Below are 23,792 nucleotides of genomic sequence, written 5' to 3' on the forward strand. Positions count from 1 at the left end.
TAATCTACCAGACTTAAAAAAAATGTACAAATTTCCATGTTATATTGTCTAAAAATAAATATCCGAGGTTCCTTATGTTAAACAAGAAATTATCTAATCTGAAACAACGGATGGTTTTAATTTACAGATGAAAGGTTTCAAAAGAACCATTTATTGATTTATTTAGCTATTTTAATTACAAGTGTTTAAACTTTTTTAACAGTAATCAGAAATTCTGAGGTAACAAACAACAACAAAAAAACATTTGCAAGGATTTTTCTTCATAAAACTGCTCCATAAATCAGCAGTCCTGTGACACGTTTGTTTTGTACAGATCAGTGGTTTATTTCTACACCGATCCATTTTGTACAGATCAGTGGTTTCTACCACTAGTCTTCCGTGTTTTGGCCCAACGCGTCGTTCCTATTGGACAAGCAAAGGTATGTCACGGCTCAGAAAGTTGGATTGGCTTGAACTTTGTCTACGTCAGCCTGCCGACAAGCGGCAATGCGCGCTCCCATCAGCATCTAAAAAGTAACGCGTCTCATTGAAAATAATGCTTTTTAGACTGTTTTTTGACGCGTCTGAGGTATTCAGTGTGAAAGGCCCATTAGCTTAGTGAACAAATAAAAAATAGCTGTTGTAGGCTAGCCCACTTACCAGAAATGCAGACAGTGCCAGGTTTATCTCCTCCACTCAGGGTGCAAACTTCATCAATCGGCCCTGAAGCAGCAGGTGGACGTTTTGGAAAAAAAAAAAAAAATCTAAAACCGAGGCCTGTTTTCTTTTCATTTTTTCGGGAAATAATCACCATCGATACTTCCAGCATTGTTCTTGTTTGTGTGTGGCTTTCACGCTGATTAGCTGGTAGCCCCGCCCCATCTCTCTATGAGCCAATTAAAACTCTTATCTAGCAGAGCGAGCGGAGGTGGGACATACGGTGCACTCTGCAGTGATGGACGCCTGATGGCTGTCTTTTAAACGGAGAAAATAAAATTACAGTCAATAAGCGCTTATTTTATTTACACCGTCACGTTCCCTGGGGCAATTTGAAGTGGGTAGACGGAAATTTTTAGGTGAGTAGACGGCGTCTACCTGCGTTCCACGTAGACTACACCACTGAAACTCACGCATGCCCACGAGGGTTCAAGCATGTCTGACGTAAAAACATATGAATGAAATCCATATAGTTTTTGAAAAAAATAAAAAGGACCGTTACTTTATTGACAGACCTCGTACAAGGCACAGGGTCGGCAGCAGCAGCAGCGTTAGAGTATTAAGAAGGTGACAATGTGCATGTAGTGCAATGTTCACAGTTTGGTGGTGGATAGTAGAGAAGCTTGAATCTTCGACTGGACTGGGTTGCTTGACGTGAGGATGTTTCGCTTCAAATCACAGAAGCTTCCTCAGCTAAAATTCTTGCTCTGGTAGTCTGACTTCTGTCTTGACTCTTGTAGAGAAGAATAAAACAGAAGCCACAAAAGCTGGAGTTTAAACCTTTGGTTTTTGGTTTGTTTTTCACCACTTTCATCCCTGAATATGTCAATCGTGAGTCACTTTTGTGCGCATTAAAGTCACGAACTGGGACTCCTGTCTTGTTGCAACAAAGAAATGAGAAGCGTCCTCCATTCTGTTCACACAGCTCCAAACACTGCGCGGCTTTCTGCCAAGTCAAGTTAGAACGATAGAGTCCAGTCAGAATTAATAACTTCAAAGCGAAACGCCATTTAAATCAAATGACACCACTTTCCAAATGTTGTAAAACAAACAAACTGCAATCGATCAAAACATTTTTTCCTCCCAAAATGAGATGGCCTGCATTGACGTGAAGCAGCCGGCTCACCTCAGCTCAGAGGTATGGAGAAACATTCATGCCAACATGTCTGAAAGGAAATGATTTTGACAAAAACTACAGACTTTAATTTTATTTATGTCCAGAGATCAAGGATCCAGTGGCCAATTTAAAATGTTGTTGACATAGAAAACCTGTATAGCCTACTTTTAGTACACAGAAAATTCACAAGAGGTATCGATAAGGGAATTGATAAGGAATCGGATCGATAAGCGGAATTGATAATAGCATCGATATTGATAAAATCTTATCAATACCCATCCCTAAGAGTAATGCTGAGGAAGCCTTTTCTGCGTACACGCCACAAACAGAGTGACTTGAGGTATGCTAGAACACATTTGGACAAGCCAGCTTCATTTTGGAATAAGGTGCTGTTGACTGATGAAACTAAAATTGCTTTATCTGGACATAACAAGGGGCGGTATACATGGCTGAAAAAGAACACAGCATTCCAAGAAAAACACTTGCTACCTACAGTAAAAAAGGTCCAAATCATTTCCGCCATTTCCTCGCAATGAAACAACGACGATAGTGGTGGACCAGTTCTCACTCAAAGACCTGCCCACAGGCGAATGACGCAACCGACAGGCGTGGAAAAACTCACGCATGCGCACGAAGGTTCAAGCTTGGCTGACGTAAAAACATATGAATCAAATCCATATATTTTTTGCATAAAATAAAAAAGGTCGGATTCTTTTCTCACAGACCTCGTATTATTGAAAATCTGTGGTGTGATTTTAAGCGGGCTGTCCATGCTCGGAAACCAACAAACCTGACTGAACTGGAGGTATTTTGTATAACCCCAATTCCAATGAAGTTGGGACACTGTGCAAAATGTAAATAAAAACAGAATACAATGATTTGCAAATCCTCTTCATCCTATATTCAACTGAATACATCACAAAGACAAGATATTTAAAGTTCAAACTGATAAACTTTTTTGTTTTGTGCAAATATTTGCTCATTTTGAAATGGATGCCTGCAACACATTTCAAAAAAGCTGGGACAGTGGTATGTGTACCACTGTGTTACATCACCTTTTCTTCTAACAACACTCAATAGGCATTTGGGAGCTTGAGGGACACTAATTTGTGAAGCTTTGTAGGTGGAATTTTTTTCCCATTCTTGCTTGATGTACAGCTTCAGTGTTCAACAGTCCGGGGTCTCCATTGTCATATTTGCACTTCATAATGCGCCACACATTATCAATGGGCAACAGTCTGGACTGCAGGCAGGCCAGTCTAGGACCCGCAACTCTTTTACTATGAAGCTACGCTGCTGTAACACGTGCAGAATGTGGCTTGGCACTGTCTTGCTGAAATAAGCAGGGAACAATCTGGACGTTGCTTGGATGGCAGCATGTGTTGCTCCAAAACCTGGATGTACCTTTCAGCATTGATGGTGCCATCACAGATGTGTAAGGTGCCTGTGCCATGGGCACTAACACATCCCCATACCATCACAGATGCTGGCGTTTGAACTTTGTGCTGGTAACAATATGGATGGTCTTTTTACTCTTTTGGTCCAGAGGACACGATGTCCATGATTTCCAAAAACAATTGAAATTGGGCTCATCAGACCACAAAACACACTTTTCCCTTTGCATCTATCCATTTCAAATGAGCTTGGGCCCAGTGAATGCGGGCTGGCGTTTCGGATGTTGTTGATGTATGGCTTTCGCTTTGCATGGCAAAGTTTTAACTTGCACTTGTAAATGTAGTGACGAACTGTGTTAACTGACAATGGTTTTCTGAAGTGTCCTGAGCCTATGAGGTAAGATCCTTTACATAATGAGTTGGTTAATGCAGTGCCGCCTGAGGAACCGAAGGTCACAGGCATTTCAATGTTGGTTTTCGGCCTTGCCGCTTACAGTGCAAACTTCTCAAGATTCTCTGAAAGTTTGATTATATTATGGACTGTAGATGATGGAATCCCTAATTCCTTGCAATTGAACATTGAGAAACATGGTTCTTAAACCGTTGGACTATTGTTTTCATGCAGTGTTCACAAAGTGGTGATCCTCGTCCCATCTTTGCTTGTGAACGGCTGAGCCTTTCGGGATGCTCCTTTTATACCCAGTCATGACACTCAAAATTAGTGGTCCTCAGTTCCCAAATGCTTGTTAGAAGGAAAGGTGGATGTAATACAGTGGTAAACATACCACTGTCCAGCTTTTTTGAAATGTGTTGCAGGCATCCATTTCAAACTGAGCAAATATTTGCACAAAAACAATAAGGTTTATCAGCTTGAACATTAATATCTTGTTTTTTGGTGTATTCAATTGAACACAGGTTGAATTGACATTTTACATAATGTCCCAACTTCATTGGAATTGGGGTTGTAAAGACGAATGGTCCAAAATACCTTCAACCAGAATCCAGACTCTCATTGGAAGCTATATATTTCTACAGAAGGAGGATCTACTAAATATTGATGTATTTTTTGTTGGGATGCCCAAATTTATGCACCTGCCTAATTTTGTTTAAAGAATTATTGCACACTTTCTGTAAATTATATAAACTTCATTTCACTTCTTAAATATCACTGTTTGTTTGCTATATGATATATTTATCTGAAATTGCTGATCCAAACAACCAATGATTTATAAAGGAAAATCCTGAAAATCATCAAGGGTGTCCAAACTTTTACATACAACTGTGTGTGTGTGTGTGTGTGTGTATATGGGTAATTTGTGAAGAATCCAAATTAAATTTAGTCAATAATATGAACGTAAAGCCCTAAACCACCCTGGAGACTTGTAACAAATGAGTTCTGTTAGCACTACAGGTCAATGTTGCCATTAGCCCATTTGGCGGCAAAGGACATTGAAAGCTTTCTTTTGATATGTAAAAATTACATAATACACCAGATAAGGTTACATCAACATGCAGTCAAAGATTTGAACACCACACAAAAGATTTGCCATAATGGAGTAGATGCAAGATTTTAAACATTTTTTTGCTCTTTCAAGTGTGTTTTTCTTCAGACAACACCACTTTCATTTGTACCTTGGTGATACACAGAAAGCATCTTTTAGTGTGCGTTTCTGACTGTCTCTTTTTAAAGTGATGTGCTCACCATTTTCTTTTGCTCTCTCTGCCACTGTTCCTTCATCTCTTTTTCGCAATCTGTCCCAATTCATTCTTTCTGGCAAGGAGTGGCTAGAAAAGACCAAAAAAAGAATTAAGAACTAAATTTCTATTAATAACTAAATTTCTATTTTAAAAAGACAACACATGCACACACATATATCAGCATGTAATTTCGTCTATATATATAATATATATATATATATATATATATATATATATATATACACATATACATACATACACACCACCACACACACAAACCTTCAAAAGCTAGTTGCTAGTTGGAGTACCTGTATGAACTTGTTGCTTTGGAGTACTGCTGCAGTTTGAAGTACCAGCTGGCTGTATTCAATGTCATTCTTGAAAGCAGACATGTAGATTTCACGGAAGGCATAAACTCCTAGAATGATGAGGAAAAAGTCTTAAATTCACTGCCAAATGTGAAGAATTCTTAGCTGAAGTACAACAATACAGACAATCAACAAGTACAACCCCTGGCAAAAATTATGGAATCACCGCCTCGGAGGATGTTCATTCAGTTGTTTAATTTTGTAGAAAAAAAGCAGATCACAGACATGACACAAACTAAAGTCATTTCAAATGGCAACTTTCTGGCTTTAAGAAACCACTATAAGAAATCAAGAAAAAAAGATTGTGGCAGTCAGTAACGGTTACTTTTTTTAGACCAAGCAGAGGAAAAAAATATGGAATCACTCAATTCTGAGGAAAAAATTATGGAATCACCTGTAAATTTTCATCCCCAAAACTAACACCTGCATCATATCAGATCTGCTCGTTAGTTTGCAGCTAAAAAGGAGTGAACACACCTTGGAGAGCTGTTGCACCAAGTGGACTGACATGAATCATGGCTCCAACACGAGAGATGTCAATTGAAACAAAGGAGAGGATTATCAAACATCAAATTGATTGTCCCATATTTAACTTACTGTGTAGAAATCTGGGGATCAACATATACAACCTATATACAACCTTTATTTATTTTGCAGAAAAGAGCTTTAAAAGTGATTAGTAACAGTGGTTTTAGAGATCCATCTAATCCATTGTTTATTAAGTATAGGGTACTTAAATTTCATGATTTAGTCGATTTGAAAATATTACAAACGATGTACCAAATTAATAAAAATACTTTACCAACAAACATTCAAAATATGTTTGAAAAAAGAGTAAGTAGTTATAAATTGAAAGGAATAGAAGTCTTTAAAAAAAACAAGATTTAGAACCAAAGTATTGCAGTAAATGGTGTCAAATTATGGAACAATCTTAATAAAGAAATTAAAGAATTAAGGTCGCTTAAATTATTTAAAAAACATATTAAATTAGATGTATTAAGTAAGTATGAAACTATGAAGTAAGTCAGTGGGCTGCAAGAAAGTCAAAAAAAAAAAAGTAAACTTAATAATGTTTGGAGTGTCTTAAGTTTAAATGTAACCTATCAGTGATGTAATCTATTAATTAATGGTCATAATTATGAAATGGGTCAGTGGTATGTGACAAGTTAAAGAAATGCAATCTGTTAAATAATGTTGACTATGATGCTGTATATTGAAAGATTGTATTGTTAAAAGGGGCAGAAATCATAAGACTTGTTCTTCTTTCTGCTCCTTTTCATTCTGGTATTGTGGTGCTTTTGTTTTTTGCTTTTCTGTTATTCTTTTAAATGAATGAAATAAATATATAAAAAAAAAACTCTTAAAAGAGAGTAAATCATCACGCAATGTTGCAAAAGATGTTGGTTGTTCACAGTCAGCTGTGTCTAAACTCTGGACCAAATACAAACAACATGGGAAGGTTGTTAAAGGCAAACATACTGGTAGACCAAGGAAGACATCAAAGCATCAAGACAGAAAACTTAAAGCAATATGTCTCAAAATCGAAAAATGTACAACAAAACAAATGAGGAACGAATGGGAGGAAACTGGAGTCAACGTCTGTGACCGAACTGTAAGAAAACCGCCTAAAGGAAATGGGATTTACATACAGAAAAGCTAAACGAAAGGCATCATTAACACCTAAACAGAAAAAAACAAGGTTACAATGGGCTAAGGAAAAGCAATTGTGGACTGTGGATGACTAGATGAAAGTCATATTCAGTGATGAATCTCGAATCTGCATTGGGCAAGGTGATGATGCTGGAACTTTTGTTTGGTGCCTTTCCAATGAGATTTATAAAGATGACTTCCTGAAGAGAACATGTAAATTTCCACAGTCATTGATGATATGGGGCTGCATGTCAGGTAAAGGCACTGGGGAGATGGCTGTCATTACGTCATCATCAATAAATGCACAAGTTTATGTTGATATTTTGGACAATTGAAAGAATGTTTGGGGATGATGAAATCATTTTTCAAGATGATAATGCATCTTGCCATAGAGCAAAACTGCAAAAACATTCCTTGCAAAAAGACACATAGGGTCAATGTCATGGCACAGGGTCATGTCAATGAGAAGATCTGATTTGATGCAGGTGTTAATTTGGGGGATGAAAATTTACAGGGTGATCCATAATTTTTTCCTCAGAATTGAGTGATTCCAATCTTTTTCCTCTGCTTGGTCTAAAAAAGTAACCGTTACTGACTGCCACAATCTTTTCTACTTGATTTCTTATAGTGTTTCTTAAAGCCAGAAAGTTGCCATTTGAAATGACTTTAGTTTTGTGTCATGTCTGTGATCTGCTTTTTTTCTACAAAATTAAACAACTGAATGAACATCCTCTGAGGCTGGTGATTCCATATTTTTTGCCAGGGGTTGTAGTAACCATCTGCTCCAAACTGACTCACCTGTTGACTTGCAAGTGTCTTCGCGGTTTCAGCCATTTTAGCATAACTCTTTGCACACTCGATATCTGTAAAAGGAACACACCAATGTTTAAAGATGTGCTTGAATTTTACCACATACTGGGTTGTTCATACTACTCTTTATAGTGCCACTGACCTAAAAAATTAAACAACGGCTATATTTTCAAACACTAGCACACTGTAGCATCATTCCTTTTATATACAGTAAACTACTGTAATCTGACAATGCCGTCAGTTTGGGGAACAAATCTCCAAAGTTAATCAGAAAATCCAGTGTAAACCAAGGTGCATGGGTAAAACAAACACGAAGTGTGACTGCCTGATAACAAATGTGCTGTATAGCTTGACTGTGCGCTTTGCGTCATTGTGTTGACTGGCCGAGTATTAACCAAACCCATCATTAACCACAGTGTACAAAACAAAGCCCTCACATTACACTCTCAACCTTGAGCTTGGATAAGATTTTACCTTTTGAGTCCAGCTCAGGTGAACGAGAATATTCTCAGCCTTTGTGTACTCTTTCTTTCAATAACTGTATTTTAAATCAGCAAAACTTCTTAAAAAATCAATAAACAAGCAAGTTAGGGGTAAATCTACTTCCTATTTAAAAAAAAAAGAAAGAATGCCAACAGTAAATGCATTTAAGGTGGAGATTTGTGCAACTGGTTAATCAGAGATATTCAATCAGGAGCAATTCAAGTGGACCACTTGGCAGTAATGTAATTTTTCAATTCTGCCTAAAATAAATATTAACAAGCATAGTAATAGATTGCCAATATTCAAGGGGGCTGCTCTGACTTAATTTTACAAAAATTATCTATTAGAATGTCCTGTAACAGCACGGGAGGGTAGATATCAGGTAATTACCTCATATCTACTGACCAAAACAGAAGGTTGGAGGTAATGTGACACTGTTACTTCCCCAACCAAGGTTAGTACACATATACTGATGGGTGGACTGGCACAATGCAGATGAAGCAACTTGTCCAAAAACATAGACAAGCAGCACACAGACGTAATGGTAGCTCAACTTCTACCCCACTGAGCTCACATGTAGGGAGTTGGGAACAACTCAGGCGGATACCAGATATGATCTTTAAAATTGTATATTTAATGGATTAAAAGTACATGCTTCCATGCAAAGACGGCACAGCCAAAACAAAACGTCAACAATAATCTTTTCAAAATAAAAACAATGTAATGGGGCTGAACATTAGGCTATGGCAGTGCTATTTTCAACCTGGGCATCCCAACATCCTAATGTACTATATGCAGTGGTGGGCACAGCTACCCAAAATGTTAGCTTTGATAACCATTAATGCAATAACTGAAACGTTATCTTTTATGATGCTAAACCAATAAACTGCTAAAAAAATGTATCTTTATTACAGATAACCGATAAATTTAGTATTGATTCAGACCCGGCCACGTCAGATTACACTGTCAGCTTCTGATAAACCAGTTTCACTTTAAGTGCCACAGGGGCTTCTGGCTAAATTCAAGGATCATAAACACAAAAAGAACGCACGAAAAATGAATTAACAAAAACATAAAACCCCAAACAGTCATCTTCTTTCAAAAGCAGTAAAACACAGTATTAGAAGTCACAGTTTATCTCTGTATTATATACACCGTCATTTACGAACTAAAAAGCTGCTGCTTTTTCACACACTTTGAACCCTGCGGCTTAAACAACCAAAATACGTCCACTAATGCATTGATTAGCAGACTAAAAGACACGTAGTAAATATAAATTCTTACCTGTTAGTTTCAGGGGATTCATTAAATTCTGAAGAAAAATATTCCACATAAAGTGTCCTGATTATCCAAAATGGTGTGTAAACAGTAAAGAGAAGTCCTTGCACCTGCGCCGTGAGATCTCCTCCCTCCCAAAGAGTCTTGGTGATTAAATTATCCCATGCCACAAAGAAATAAAATAAAATAATGTTAAAATGAGTCTGTTTTGTTTGTGTCAAGTGGATGGTAACAGTGTAACGTCCAAAGTGAACCTGAACTACACTACCCACAATGCTCGCTGTGTCAACCAGCCAATCACATCTTGCATCATCAACAAGCGACAGCCAGTCTGCCATAAACCACTGATCTACACACGACAGGAATTAAAATGTTTGATTTTAGGGTTTACAAAGATTTTTGACCGTTAAACTTTGCTCACTTTACCAAAAAAAAAAAAAAAAATGTTAGCGGAATAAAAGTTAGCAGAACTAAATTTATCGGAAGATAATTGGTCTGATGATGGTTTTAAAACTTAGCTGAAAAGCTAATCCGCTAACAAAAACATTAGCTTTGATAATTATCGGTTATCAGGTTAGCTGAACAGTGACCACCACTGGCTATATGATAGCGAACCTTTGTTTTTTTTGTCACACTATATCAATACTTGCAACTTCAAAATCAGTTATATATCTGATTTCCCGAGGTTACACCACGTGATGCAGTTTGGATGCTCACAAATCAAAAATAAGTTGCATTAACATCACATCTTCCAAACCACTGAAGAAATGGACTACCTCACATTTAGATATCAATGTCTAATCTTGATGTGCTGCTGATACCATTTGCCACTTCATTTGCAAAAAGAGCACAATATAGTTCTACCAGTTCTATTTATGCAGTCGCATAGTGACAGATGCTACAAAGCAGATGACTCTGTGTGTGCCGGAAATACACCTCTATTAATCCCATCTTCACAACCCCCTGGGCACCTGCACCCTAACTCACCCATGCCGAGACGCTTTTCCACCCATGCCAGCAGCTCTTTGGTGTACTTGGACCAGGCCTTTGCATAAAATAGCACAGATTCCACCCCACCGTCTTGTTGCTGCAATGTCCTGTCCACCTCTTCGGCCCGAACTGGTGGAGACGGCCCTGCTCCCACACCAGTAACCCCACAAGAAAAGTTACAAAACATTGGCTTAAACATGGGAGTGTGTACAGTATGTATTTAGCCACATTTCTGACTACGTGCAAAGGAGAAATGTCCATGCTGACCTTGGGTGAGACTGATAAGAGCTAATACCCCTTGATGGTAAGTAATGCTGACGGCTAGGTGAATTAATAAGCAGTAAAGCTTGCATTGCTCTTAACCCCAGATAACTCCTACACTTTCACACAACATCAGCAGTGTACAGCAGCTGTGTGCTGTACATGTCTGTCTTACCTGGAAGACAATCTTTCTCATGACTGGATCCTCCAGATTCCACTGAGAGGTTCTCAGAAGACTGAAAAATGGGCAGATTGGGGGAGGGGGTAGTTGCATCATGAGGATAGGTTTCCTACCGAAGGTCTGGTGCACTGATAGCATGCTTTAAAAAAACAAGGCTTATCAGTGCTCTAACTTCCCTTTTAGGGTAATTATGAATCCTATTGAAAGAAAACAACAGTGCATCATGTCAATCAGTGACTCGCTGAGGCCATTTCAGGAACATACGTCAATCCACAAACCCTCTACCGACCCCTGAACTCTCAATGGTTCATTTTTCATGTAGTCTACACTCTACTTGTCAGTTAAGGTACAGTAAGCCACATCCTGGATTTCATAGAATAGGGGGTGCTTCATGATTTCAACATATGTCTGGGAAGGGAGGTTTGATAATGGCTCAGCTTAATGCTAACTTTAACACTGAAAATGCCACAGATATGCTAACGGCCCCGTTTTTATGTTATAAAATAAATCTGTTTCAGAAGACCACAACAGGTCGGTTTAACATAAAAAAGGTAAATATCACTCATAGATATATGCTCTTTAGGGTTTTAGCAGGGAGAAATTAAGATAACGCGAAATAAAACAAAGAACCAACAAAGCAGCAGATCGAAGCACTGCTTCATTGGTTCAAGGTTCAAATCAAAGTCGCACTGCAGAAACGGTTGATTATACAGACCCGCTGCAGAGTCTGTAATCAATGTAAAGAAATGATCATTTTCCTGACAAACACCCCCCAAAAACAACGGCCACTTTGAAGGACCAAGAAGGGAATCGTTAAGTAAAAAGGCTATTGATGCCAATGGATCGAATCATTTCTTAAGGATACCCGAAAAGAACCAGTTCCCGACACACAACCCTAACAGCAACATGTTTTTTTTGTTTTTTTTTTATAAAACTCACATTAACTTATCTTAGTTAAACACCTAAATAGATATTTTGGTTGAACTAACCTCCATAATAACAATGTTGCAAACAAGTTGCCGCAAACGCCTGTTTATACTGACAACGAAATCTCGGCCTCTCAGTGAGAACGTGATTACACGCGAGATTTGACACCGTAAAGGGGTCAATGCACAAATGCCACATAACTGAAGGTGTTCACGCATTAGCAATAAAAAAAAAAAAATCTATTTCACACGTAATTATTGTTCCATCCACAGTATTTAAGCAAGGTGGTTCATAACTAGGCTGCGTTACACTGGGGGAATGTACACACACAGCTATGCGCACAGAGCACAAACAGCTGTGCATCGTCCCACACCAACTCAAAGATGTGTTTATTTGTGTGACACAGCGTGGCACCTCAGTGACAATAATGATCATTTGTCGCACCAAAATGTACTTTGTGCTCAGTGTGGAAAAGCACAGAAATGTGGCCCACCTGTTATGCATGGACACATTTATTCTTAAAGAAATAAAGTTTAAGTAAACTGTTTATTCTTTAAATATGGCTGATGTTTTTCCCCTATTCTGTGTATGAGGAGGTGGCCGCGTCTCCGCTGTCAGAACAGCAGTATGTCAAGCGCAATAAGTTAACACCATGGTTTCAAACGTGCAAAATACAGCCGCTATCAGCACCCTCTGAATTTCCTTCTAACTGTGATAAATCATGTTGAGTGTGCAAACATTAGCTGGTGGCATGCTCCCTGTCACAATTTTGCACATTTGGGTGGACAAATACCAAATTATATTTTCAAGAAGACAAATAGACTAAATGAACATGATCATTTTGCGCATTTGAATGACAGATTCCTCAGATGTGCATTGTTAGTAAATCAGCATACAAGTCTATTTGCGAGTGCTATTGTTTTTGTGCACATTTTTACCCGTGAACCTTTAGTAAATCAAGCCCTTAGTGTTTTTGTCTAGTTTTATGCTCTCTTATTTTTTATTTTATTTATTTATTTTTAATTATGATTATTCTTAGCACTGTTGCTTCAAAGTGAGAAGGTCCTGGGATCGCTTCCCACCTGATCCTTTCTGTGTGGAGTTTACATGTTGTCCCCATGTTTGCGTGGGTTCCCTCCTGTGCTCTTAGCTTCCTCCCACTTCCAAAGACATAGGTTATTGGAAACTTTAAATTCACGATAGGTGTGAGTGACAGTTTTTCTGTCTATATGTGGCCCTGTGATAGACTGGAATCCTGTCCTGGGTGTACCCCACCTCTTGTCCATTGACTGCTGGGATAGGCTCCAGCTCTCCTGTGACCCTTAATTGGAGTAAGATGGTATAGAAAATGAATGAATGTCATTCTTAGACTGGGTCCTACTGACAGTGTATCTTGCCTCTCGTACACTGACTACTGTGATAGGCTCCAGCTCCCTGTGACCCTTAAATGGACTAAGCAGGTTTTGACAATAAACTGTGAATTTTAATACATTTTATTCTGTGAAACACTTTGTTTGTATTGTGTTAAAGTACTATATACATAAAACTATTATTAACCAGCTTAGAAAGCACATTTACAAATTCAGCATCATATGATGCATCAAAAACACATAAATCCAATTATGTTCCATTGAAGACATTAGACTAGAATCATTTTCTTTCATGAACCTCTCCATATGGTGTGCAAACATGTCAAGTTTCACTAAATTTGACCAACCTGTTTAATAGGAGTTGGACTTCAGAAAAGGGTGATTCCTGTATACCCCCAAGCTTGTGCTTGCAGAGGGGTGAAAAAGTTGAAGTTTAGTAGGTGCCAAGTGACAATGGCTCACAACCCAACAGTTATTGATGAGATGGTGACTGAGCAGGTGGACACTTTTAAATATCTGGGCATTCAGATGGACAGTAGTTTAAGATGGAACGCCCAAGTGGAATTTCTGTGTAGGAGGTTGGCTCAGAGGCTGTATTTTCTGCACTGACTCAGACTGTTTGGTGTGAGCACTCCTGTCATGCTAATATTTTATTCTGCTGTGCTGGAAAGCATCATTACATACAGCATGACAGCATGGTTTGGCACTGTGACTGTACAGTTAAAATCAAAAATCATGTACATGGTGAAAACCACTATGAAAACGATGGGCATAAAAGATTACCCTTCCTTCAGACCATCTACGAAGGGTTCTGTAATGAAGCACACAGGATCCTGAATGACCCGTGAGACATTCTGTTCTCCGAGTACGACCTGTCACCTTCAGGGAGACGGGGTGTAAAACCATCTCTCATTCATCCCAGCACCCATCACAGTACTTAATAAGGAAAAAGGCACATCTAGATAGGATCTCCTTACTAGGAACTTTAGCATTTGCACTAATTTGCATACGGGTTTGTAATGTAACTATTTTTATAGGGCTGTGAATTTTATAAAGAAAACTAATATTCTTTAATAAGGAAAAATACATATTGAATTAAAAAGGAAATATTAAGGTAACATTCTTAACATTCATAGGATCTTCTTACTTGGCATTTTAGCATTTGCTTTTCTTTATACACTGGCTTTTAATGTAGCTACTGTATTTTATAGGGTTGTGAATTTTATCAATAGTGTTACTTTTTATAGGTTGGTTTTAGGCAGGTTTTATACTTGGGTTTTAAAATTTGTTTTATTTTTGTGATTTTATCAATGATGTATCTGTGTGTTTGGGTGTTTGTGTTGTGCAGCACTTATTGACAGACAAATTTCCCTGCTGGAGCAATAAAGTATATTTGATTGATTTGACTGGTTACTGTAGTACTGACATTTGTCTGATAACAAAAGCTTTTTGCTACAGGAAAACAATGCAAATGCTGTACTCATCTCACCCTGCTCCTCTTAGTTAGGGAAAGCCCCAACACCGGTCCATTCTCTACATCTCCCATAAGGAAGTCGGAAACTCTGAAAAAAACAAACAAGACACAGAAACAATTTTCTCAGGAATTCAAATTCTGCCATGCATGGTGCGACTGTTGTGCAACAGAGTGTCAGCTGCAGATGCTGTGATGAGATCGGACTTACACATTTCCAAATGTGAATGCCAACGTGTCGATAGCGGTGTAGATCTCCCCAAACAGCCTCTGTTTGTTCTCCTCTTTCACCTCCTTAAAGTTGACTCCTGTCAAATTGGGATGATGTCGGGTTAAGTCAGTTTCTGGGAGCAAAGGTAAATCCTGCATAAGGACATGAGGACATTGTGCACTACCATTGATGTGGTGTGCTGAAGGCACAAATTCCAGGCTGTGATTCATCATCATCCATGACAGCACACGGAATTATTCTGTACTCATCAATTTTTGTGACTGTTTGCAACATGAGTAAAGCTGAACTGCTTTACCCTGTCATTTTATTAAAGCAAAATTTAATGAGCAGTGATTATTTCCAACTGCCCAGTTTTAGAACCAAATAATAATATACAGTCAGGTAAAGAAAGTATTTGGATAGTGAACATTTTTGTGACTTCACCTCTGTACACGGCTGTAATAGTGTTGAAATGAAACAATCAAAAGGTACTTATGGTGTAAACCTTCAGCTTTAATTCAAACAGTTCAAGAAAATTATCGCATTAAAAGGAGAAGCTCAACTTTCTTCAACCTAGACTAATTTTTAGATGTTTTGTGGGCCATCTTTTCACTCAGGACAAAAAACAATTTAATCATGCATTGATTATTTAGACTGCAAACACTGCCACATCACACAGAAACTAACCAGCTATTTTATGTTACTGAATGGGGCAATTACAACTCTCAGTTCTGTAAGACACAGCTCTTCTTCAGCAGTCAACCTATAATGCCTCAGTGGACAGGTGCAATGGAAGAGGACGGCTAGGCTAAGGTAAGCAACTAGGTGGATAATTGGTCATTCAAGTTTATTTCCAATGTATGCATGCTTAGCTCTACAAGAAAACATGCAAATAGACATTTTTAATGACATTTCCACATGATCAGTGGTGGTTATAAGCATTTATTCTGTTTTCATTGCCCCATCCAATAACATTTATGAGCTGGTCAGCTTTTGCATGCTGCAGCAATGTTTGTGTTCTACACAAATAATTCATTCATTTTCAGCCGCTTATCTGGGTCCTGGCCGAGGTGGCAGCACAGCAAGCAGCTCATCCCACACTTCCCTATCCTCTGCCAAGTCCTATAACTCTTCCCGGGGTATCCCAAGGCGATCCCAAGACAGCTAAGAAATATAATTTCTCCAGCGTGTCCTGGGTCTTCCCTGGGGCCTCCTACCAGTTGGATGTGCCTTGAACACTTCCTTAAGCCTGGTTCACACGACAGGATTTTAAAATTATCTTTAGGTTTCCAAAACCTGAGAGACCACACACGTGAAGATAAAAAATCATGGATCTGACAGTTTTGGTCGTACAGTGTGTGGTGTTCAGCCACACGGTAAGGACAACAACACCACACACGAACAGATTTCATGCACGAACATTCACAGCTCAGACAGGAAATCTCACAAAATCTCTCGAGATTAAACATGACTTCAGAGTAAACAAAGGGAGGTACTTTGTGGACTATTTAAAACAGAGGGGAAAAAACAATACAAAAAGAAAAAGAAAAGGTGTTCTTTAAAGGAGTGGAGACAGCGCGACCACCGGACTTTCTGGTAAGTCAGAACAGCTGTTTTGATTTTATTTTCCACTCCGTGCGTCCGTCACCTCGCTTTCTGATTGGCTGCACTTCACATTCAGCAGGCTGTGTGTACATTTTGGTTGGAGAACACCAAACACACTGCGATATCGGGCCAAAAAAATCCAACATGTTGAATATCCCTGATTTGCGCTCCTGATGCCCTTCCGAGCAGATCATAGCGCGCTTAACACACCACACACGGCAGGAATATCTGATAAGATTATCTTTAGCGGCATCACGATTGTCAGGGCGTCCTTAAGATTGTCGGAAGGGGATGATCGGGTCCGATATTGGCCTAATTATCCTGCCGTGTGAACCAGGCCTTAGGGAGACAACCAGGGAGCATCCTTACCAGATGCCTGAACCACCTCAACTGGCTCCATTCAATGCAAAGATGTAGTGGCTCTACTCTGAGTCCCCTGAGTCCCTCCAGAATAATCAAGCTTCTCGCCCTGTTCAGAAGGGTAAGCCCAGATACCTGACGGAGGAATCTCACTGCTGTCTCATGTATCTCTGATCTTATTCTTTCAGTCATTACCCAAAGCTCATGACTATAGCTGAGGATAGGAGCATAAATCGACTGGTAAATTGAGAGCCTCGCCTTCTGGCTCAGCAACATTTTCACCAAGACGGATCGGTACAACGTCCGTAAAATTTCACAAGCCACTCCAATCCATCTATTGATCTCACATGTAAAATTTCTGCTACAGTTTCCCAGAAAGCACATGGGATATTCAAGCTGATATTTGATGTATTTTCTTATATTAAAAAAAAAAAAAACAAAACAAAATTTAACATTATCTGCTCAACTCAACCATGAAGCTGTACAACTGGTGATGCACGAGACAAAAGTTGCATGAGGCACAGTTTCTTCAATCACAGCCACAGATGCCTAAAACTCCTTTGGAGTTGTCATGTGCGTCTTGTTGGCTTCCTTCACTGTTCTCCTTCTTGCATAATCACTCAGTTTTTGAGACCTGCACACTCCAGACACATTACTATGCAGTACCATACTGTTTGTATGTCTTATTTATTGATGTAGGAAAATCAGGTTCAAGACATATTTATACTTAGTGACTTGGAAATGTTCATGTTCTGAAAAAAACAGGCTGTAAAAGTGATGACAAACATTAACAGCAATCCTTATATTTAGTTTATCCAAATACTTAAAAAGAAGGAACTGTGGATAAAAATGGCTCTAACTCCTAAATGGTCTTTGTAATACGTTTCTTAAATCCCTTGAATTAAATAAAGCTGAAAGTCTGCACTACAAGCACATCTTGGTTGTTTCATTTCACATCCACTGTGATGTCATATAGAGAAAAGTCACAAACATTGTGTAACTGACTGTCCACATACTTACACACCTAACTGTCTGCACATTTGATGCATCCAGAAAACCTTCAATTAGCAAAAATAAGCCAACACTGCTCATGTATATATTCAGCCGTAATCTAGAACGCCAGCAGTTTCCTGTTGCGAGTCTAAACACAAAGATGACTATGGATAGAATCGAGAGAAAAACATCGGTGTAAATCTGGCTGTAATCAGTCTAAACAAACTTCCTTTCCTCACTAAACAGAGAGAAATCAATTGGCACAGAGATGCTCAGAAAGCGAGAGCATACACCGAGCAATAAATCAGTGATGCTACTGACCGTGATTTCCTCAGTCTTTCCTTTTCAGCAGAACAATAGTGTTTTCTACAGCTGAGTGACGCAAATTGAGATTTTTAAATAGCAACATGGATGAATCCTACTGTCCAAGTTCTTTTCCTGTTGCTGAACATTAGCCAGCACCTTTGTTTAGGATGTTTTTGTTCCACAGGAGAGGAAAACCTGATAGCGGACAAAAATGTGAAATATTCTTGAATGGACATCTACGAGGAAAACTGCTTTAACAGGATAAACCGCCATAACTCTTAATATTGTCACTGTTACTAAAGTGGACCCTTCCAAATAGGGATACCTTAACAAAACTGACCAGCACAAGCCTGCCATGACCTACTACTGCATCCAGGCTCATGGAACAAATCACCTGTAGAGTGCTAGAAACGGCCGGTGAATAACTACCCACCTGCCAAAGAGCAATTACTACACCATCAGCCTAGATGGTTATCCAGTCCTTCTGTCCAAATCAAGTGGACGGAAAATCCATTTCACATAGAACACCACAAACATAGTCCTGTGTATAATTCCATGATCCAGTATCCAGCACTTCCATCTCAAAAAGAAAATAAATAAATAGAATACCATGGACAGTGATAAATCCAAAAATATATATATATATAATCAAAAACTCAAGTGGGAAAAACATTCATTAATGTTTTTTCTGCATGCCGCTAAAAACGGTTTGGGTTCCAGTGTCCATGAGGTCCTGCGAGCTTTGGGTCACGCTCACCATTTAACCACCACCATTCAAAATGCTCAGTTCTTGTGCGCCTTCTCTTCTGTCCAAACTTAACCCCCAACAGGACATCCTGAGACTTGCTGGAATACAATGTGCATACTCACTCCTGCCCCAACGTGGAAGTTACATCATCAGGGAAAAATGGTATTGTTTCAGTTGAAACACACAACACTTCAGAAACAGTCATTGGCTATGAAGTCTTACACAGAAATCAAAAATGGCAGATAATCACAAAGTACTTTAAACGTTAAGAATCAAAGTATTGAAGTAAGAAGTAACAAAAGTGTTCTTGTGTTGAAGAAGAAAAATGCAACAAAACTGCCTTAATTAGCAATCGGTGAGCATGCTCAAAAAATAATATCCCCCAGCTCTACCATACTTGTGGTAGTTATTATATATCAGTAGCAGTAAATATTTTGTGATGAAATAGCTGAATTATGAAACTGGTCGACCTCTGTACAGCTAGTTGACAAATATGATGCATTTACAAAAAAAAGTCCAATTATCTCCACTTGAAAAGGTTGGACTGAAAATAATTCCCTTTATGCACATCTTCTTGTGGTGTGCTCCCACTGTGAGGTTTCATTGAAATCCACAGCACAGATTAGGAGGAGTTGTGCTTATGAGGCCAATATCATAAAGTATGATATATCAGTTAAACACAAAATTGAAATTTTTGACCCTTGAAGATGTTGAACCTGAATTTTTTTTTCCTCCCTGCTCGGGTTTGGGCAGTTGCATGCATCAATCGTTCATTGCCGATATCTGACTGACATCATGATGTAGAACCATGGTCAAATGACCTCTTACCACACAAATCAACAAAAAGAACTAACTACATAAATTCACAAGTAAAAACTGTTCATCCTCGAGTGCTCCAAATTAGTGACCTTGTCACTGTGTGTGTAGGTCAGGAAGCAAGTCATTCTGGTCCACAAGTGGCAAAAAAATGTGTCTCAACTATGAAACTCATAACAACTACAAATAGCACAAAAACATTTTTATCAGTTTAACAATAAACTAATTTAGAGATCCACAGAATAATAAAAATCTATTGATTTTTGGAATCTGTTGTCATTAATGCTGAAGTGCTGAAATGAACATGAATATTTGAAAATGTATTTATATATTTGAAAATGTACTTCACTCGCTGTTTCTATGTGTCATCAAAATGCCAGAGGGTACACAAATAGTCAAGTTCCTACACACATGCATTCGTGCACACCCAAGTGTGTGTGGAACTAGTCCAATTATTTCACTGAAGGTACGCTGAATATTCAGTGCATCCATAAAATATTCACAGTGTTTCACTTTTTCCACACTGTTGTATGTTACAGCCTTATTCCAAAATGGATAAAATTCATTTTTTCCTCAAAATTCTAAACACAATACCCCATAATGACAATGTGCAAAAAGTTTTTTTCAAGATTTGTTCAGATTTATTTAAAAAAAAAAACAACAAGAAATCCCATGTACATAAGTATTTACAGCCTTTTCCATGAAGTTCATAATTGATCTCAGGTGCATCCTGTTTCCACTGATCATCCTTGAGATGTTTCTACAGCTTAACTGGAGTTCAACTGAGGTCAATTTAATTGACTGGACATTATCTGGAAAGGGACACACCTTTCTACATATTGAATCAACACTTAGGCGTGAATGCCAGGCATCATGTTTGGAGGAAACCAGGCACTGCTCATCACCAAGCCAATACCATCCCTACAGTGAAGCATGGTGATGGCAGCATCATGCTGTGAGGATATTTTTCAATGATAGGAACGGGGAGACTAGTCAGGATTGAAAGAAAGATGAATGCAGCAATGTACGGAGACATCCTGGATGATAACCTGCTCCAGAGCACTCTTGACCTCAGACTGGGGTGACGGTTCGTCTTTCAGTAGGGCAATGATACTAGGCTCACAGCCAAGATATAAAAGGAGTGGTTTCAGGACAACGGTCAATGTAAATGGATTGCATTTATAGAGCACTTTTCCATCTGCATCAGATGCTCAAATTGCTTTACAATAATGCCTCACATGCAGACCGATGTCAGGGTACTTCCATACAAGGTGCTCACTACACACCAGGAGCAACTAGGGTATTAAGGACCTTGCCCAAGGGCCCTTAGTGATTTTCTGGTCAGGCTGGGATTTGAACCAAGGATCCTCTAGTTTCAAGCCCAACGCTTAACCACTAGACCATCACCTCAGTGTCCCTGAGTATCCCAGCCAGAGCCCAGACCTGAATCAGATTGAACATCTCTAGAGAGATCTAAAAATGGCTGTGCACTGACACGCCCCATCCAACCTAACCTGATGGAGCCTGAGAGGTGCTACAAAAACAAATGGGCAAAACTGCCCAAACATCAGTGTGCCAAGCTTGTGGCAACATATTCAAGAAGACTTGAGGATGTAATTGCTGCCAAAGGTGCATCAACAAAGTATTGAGCAAAGGGTGTGAATACTTAAGTATATGTAATTTTTTTTTTTTTTTTTTTTTTTAATGTTGTCATTATAGGATGTTGTGAGTAGAATTTTGAGGTGAACATGAATTTACTCCATTCTGAAAAAAGCCTGTAACATAACAAAATGTTGAAAAAGTGAAGCACTGTGAATACTTTCTGGATGCACCGTAAACACATGGTTACTTTTCAGTTCCCTGTATCTCAATTCCTTATAAAATTTTATTTTTTCAAAAGTGCTACAGCTCCTCCATGCTCTCCCTCCCACCACCACCAATGCAAATGGAGTGAAGGTATACTTATGGGATTCTTGGGGAGCCGCCGAATTAAGGATTGAACCGAAGGCCAGATCATAATCTCTGGGAATGAGAGACTGAATATGATTCCTCCATCTAACTAACTCCCTCTGGACTGGCAGACAAAGAACAAAGGACACAGATTCTCACATATTTGACTACCAAATATGTTATTCCTCTGTATGAGGTTTCAAGCACATGCTGTTCAATTCTGAGTACTTGAATAACTTCACTTCTTTGACGCAATGCTACAGAAACATTCCCATGGACATTCTTTAGAGCGTTTTAAGACTTGGGAAGACAGTGTGAGAAACAGAAGAAGAGTGAAAGTCCAGGACAGAAGATTGTCTGGGGAAAAGAGGGGGATTAGATAAGCAGAGACAGAAAACAGACCACTGGAAGAGAGGAGGAGTCAGGGTATGATGTGCAGGAACATGCATGTGAGGGAGGGCATCACAGCTCACCTTTGACCCTGGCGATGACGGTTCCAGCTGTACTGAGGATGTCCACTGAGTTGAGGCTCTGGTGTTTGCTGATTATAGCCTTCAGAACGCGGAGAAGCTCCCCGAGATGCTCGTGGACCGCCTGATGGAGGCAGTCCTGGTGTTCTGGAAAAACAGAAAGTTGTTTTTACCATGAAGAGAAATTCAATTTTCTACAACTCCTGTATATATTTTTGTTATCAATTCCTGAGTTCGCTTCATCGAAGAACTATCGTTTGATACATTTAAGGACCAATCACACTCTGCACAAAGCAGCACAAAGGCTAATGCAAGTGTCACTGCTAGTTTCCACCTGGCGCAACTGTCATCTTTACACCCAGCACCTACATCCTCCAAATTACCATTTGGCTTGTGCTCATGTGGGGGTGTTGGTCACAAAAAAAAGGTCTGCTCACACACAGAGCTGGCATGCACGCAAGCAAATCCTGATCTAAAGTCCAGCACAGTGAAGTTCATCAGTCTGATGGAAGGTAAGCTGTTTCACAATGTATGTACGCTGTGCTTGCCTGTACATATCACGGTCAGTCACTGACAACAGTGCAATATTAATATGATGGCATACAATGTATCCAGAATGTATTCACAGTGCTTCACTTTCTCCACATTTTGTTATGTTACAGCCTTATTCCAATGAAATACTCCTCAGAGAATCTTTTGAAAAAAATCGATTGGCCACTTGAATTCTCAATTGGCAGCCAGGTAGGGGTCATTTGAAAAATTACACAGGGGTCAAAATTAAAAGATGCCCCAATCATATTGAAAACTATGTCACATTATTTGTCTGATCACAAAGATTCCAAAATAGTTTGGACAGTCTGTGACTGAATGCTACAGAGTTATGGGGTCAAAACAGCAAAGGTCAGTTTCAGTTTGTACAGGGATCAAAAGTTAAAACTGCTCCAATTTTGGTCAAAAGTGACGCAAATTATTGGTTAAGCTAATAGGATTAATAAAAGAAGAATTAATACATAGAATAGTTTTGACTGTGTGGGCAGCACAGTGGCTTAATGGCTAGCACTGTTGCCTCACAGCAAGAAGGTCATGGGATCGATTCCCACCTGTGGCCTTTCTGTGTGGAGTTTGCATGTTCTCCTCGTGTTTGTGTGGGTTCCCTCCAGGTGCTCCGGCTTCCTCCCACAACCAAAGATATGCAGGTTAGGTGGATTGGAAACTTTAAAAATTGCCCATTGGTGTGCGTGTGGGTGTGAATGTGGTCGTCTATATGTGACCCTGCAACAGACTGGTGTCCTGTACAGGGTGTACCCTGACTCATACCCTATGACCAGACCCCTGTGACCTTTAATAGGAGTAAGCGGTTGAGTAAGTGAGTTTTGACTGTGTTGAATGTTTGGTTTGCAAAGTAAAGGTCTATCAATGTTGGCATCCACTGGATTCTAGGACATGTGACATATGTTACCCCGTAACATGATAACTAAGCATGACACATGGTGCAAACTATTCCATTTATTAATCCTATTAACCAATAAGTTGCATCACTTTTTCCCAAAATTAGAGCAACTATAACTTTTGACTCCTGTACAAACTGAAACTGACCTTTGTCACCATTCTTGCTGTTTTTACCTCATTCAGTGAGAGA

The 23,792-nt window shown here is 39.1% G+C and overlaps 2 protein-coding genes across 2 annotated transcripts in view; both read right to left on the reverse strand.

Annotated features, from left to right (window-relative positions):
- arhgap29a (Rho GTPase activating protein 29a) overlaps window positions 1-22,307 on the reverse strand; it is a gene marked incomplete at its 5' end in the record, with an annotated part of 61,645 nt that extends 39,338 nt beyond the window's left edge. The window contains 9 exon segments of the mRNA XM_034167248.1: window positions 4,910-4,954; window positions 4,957-4,992; window positions 5,214-5,320; window positions 7,718-7,786; window positions 10,482-10,628; window positions 10,921-10,981; window positions 14,713-14,785; window positions 14,906-15,002; window positions 22,157-22,307. Of these exon segments, the coding sequence (XP_034023139.1) occupies window positions 4,910-4,954; window positions 4,957-4,992; window positions 5,214-5,320; window positions 7,718-7,786; window positions 10,482-10,628; window positions 10,921-10,981; window positions 14,713-14,785; window positions 14,906-15,002; window positions 22,157-22,307 (786 nt within the window).
- Window positions 22,308-22,419: 112 nt separating this feature from the next.
- LOC117507453 (DNA-dependent protein kinase catalytic subunit-like) overlaps window positions 22,420-23,792 on the reverse strand; it is a 223,154-nt gene continuing 221,781 nt past the window's right edge. The window contains exon 60 of the mRNA XM_034167361.1: window positions 22,420-22,437. Coding sequence (XP_034023252.1) covers window positions 22,420-22,437 — 18 coding nt within the window. The remainder of the gene's footprint in view (window positions 22,438-23,792) is intronic.

This window comes from Thalassophryne amazonica, chromosome 1 (genome assembly GCF_902500255.1).
Source record: "Thalassophryne amazonica chromosome 1, fThaAma1.1, whole genome shotgun sequence".
Classification (NCBI taxonomy): Eukaryota; Metazoa; Chordata; class Actinopteri; order Batrachoidiformes; family Batrachoididae; genus Thalassophryne; species Thalassophryne amazonica.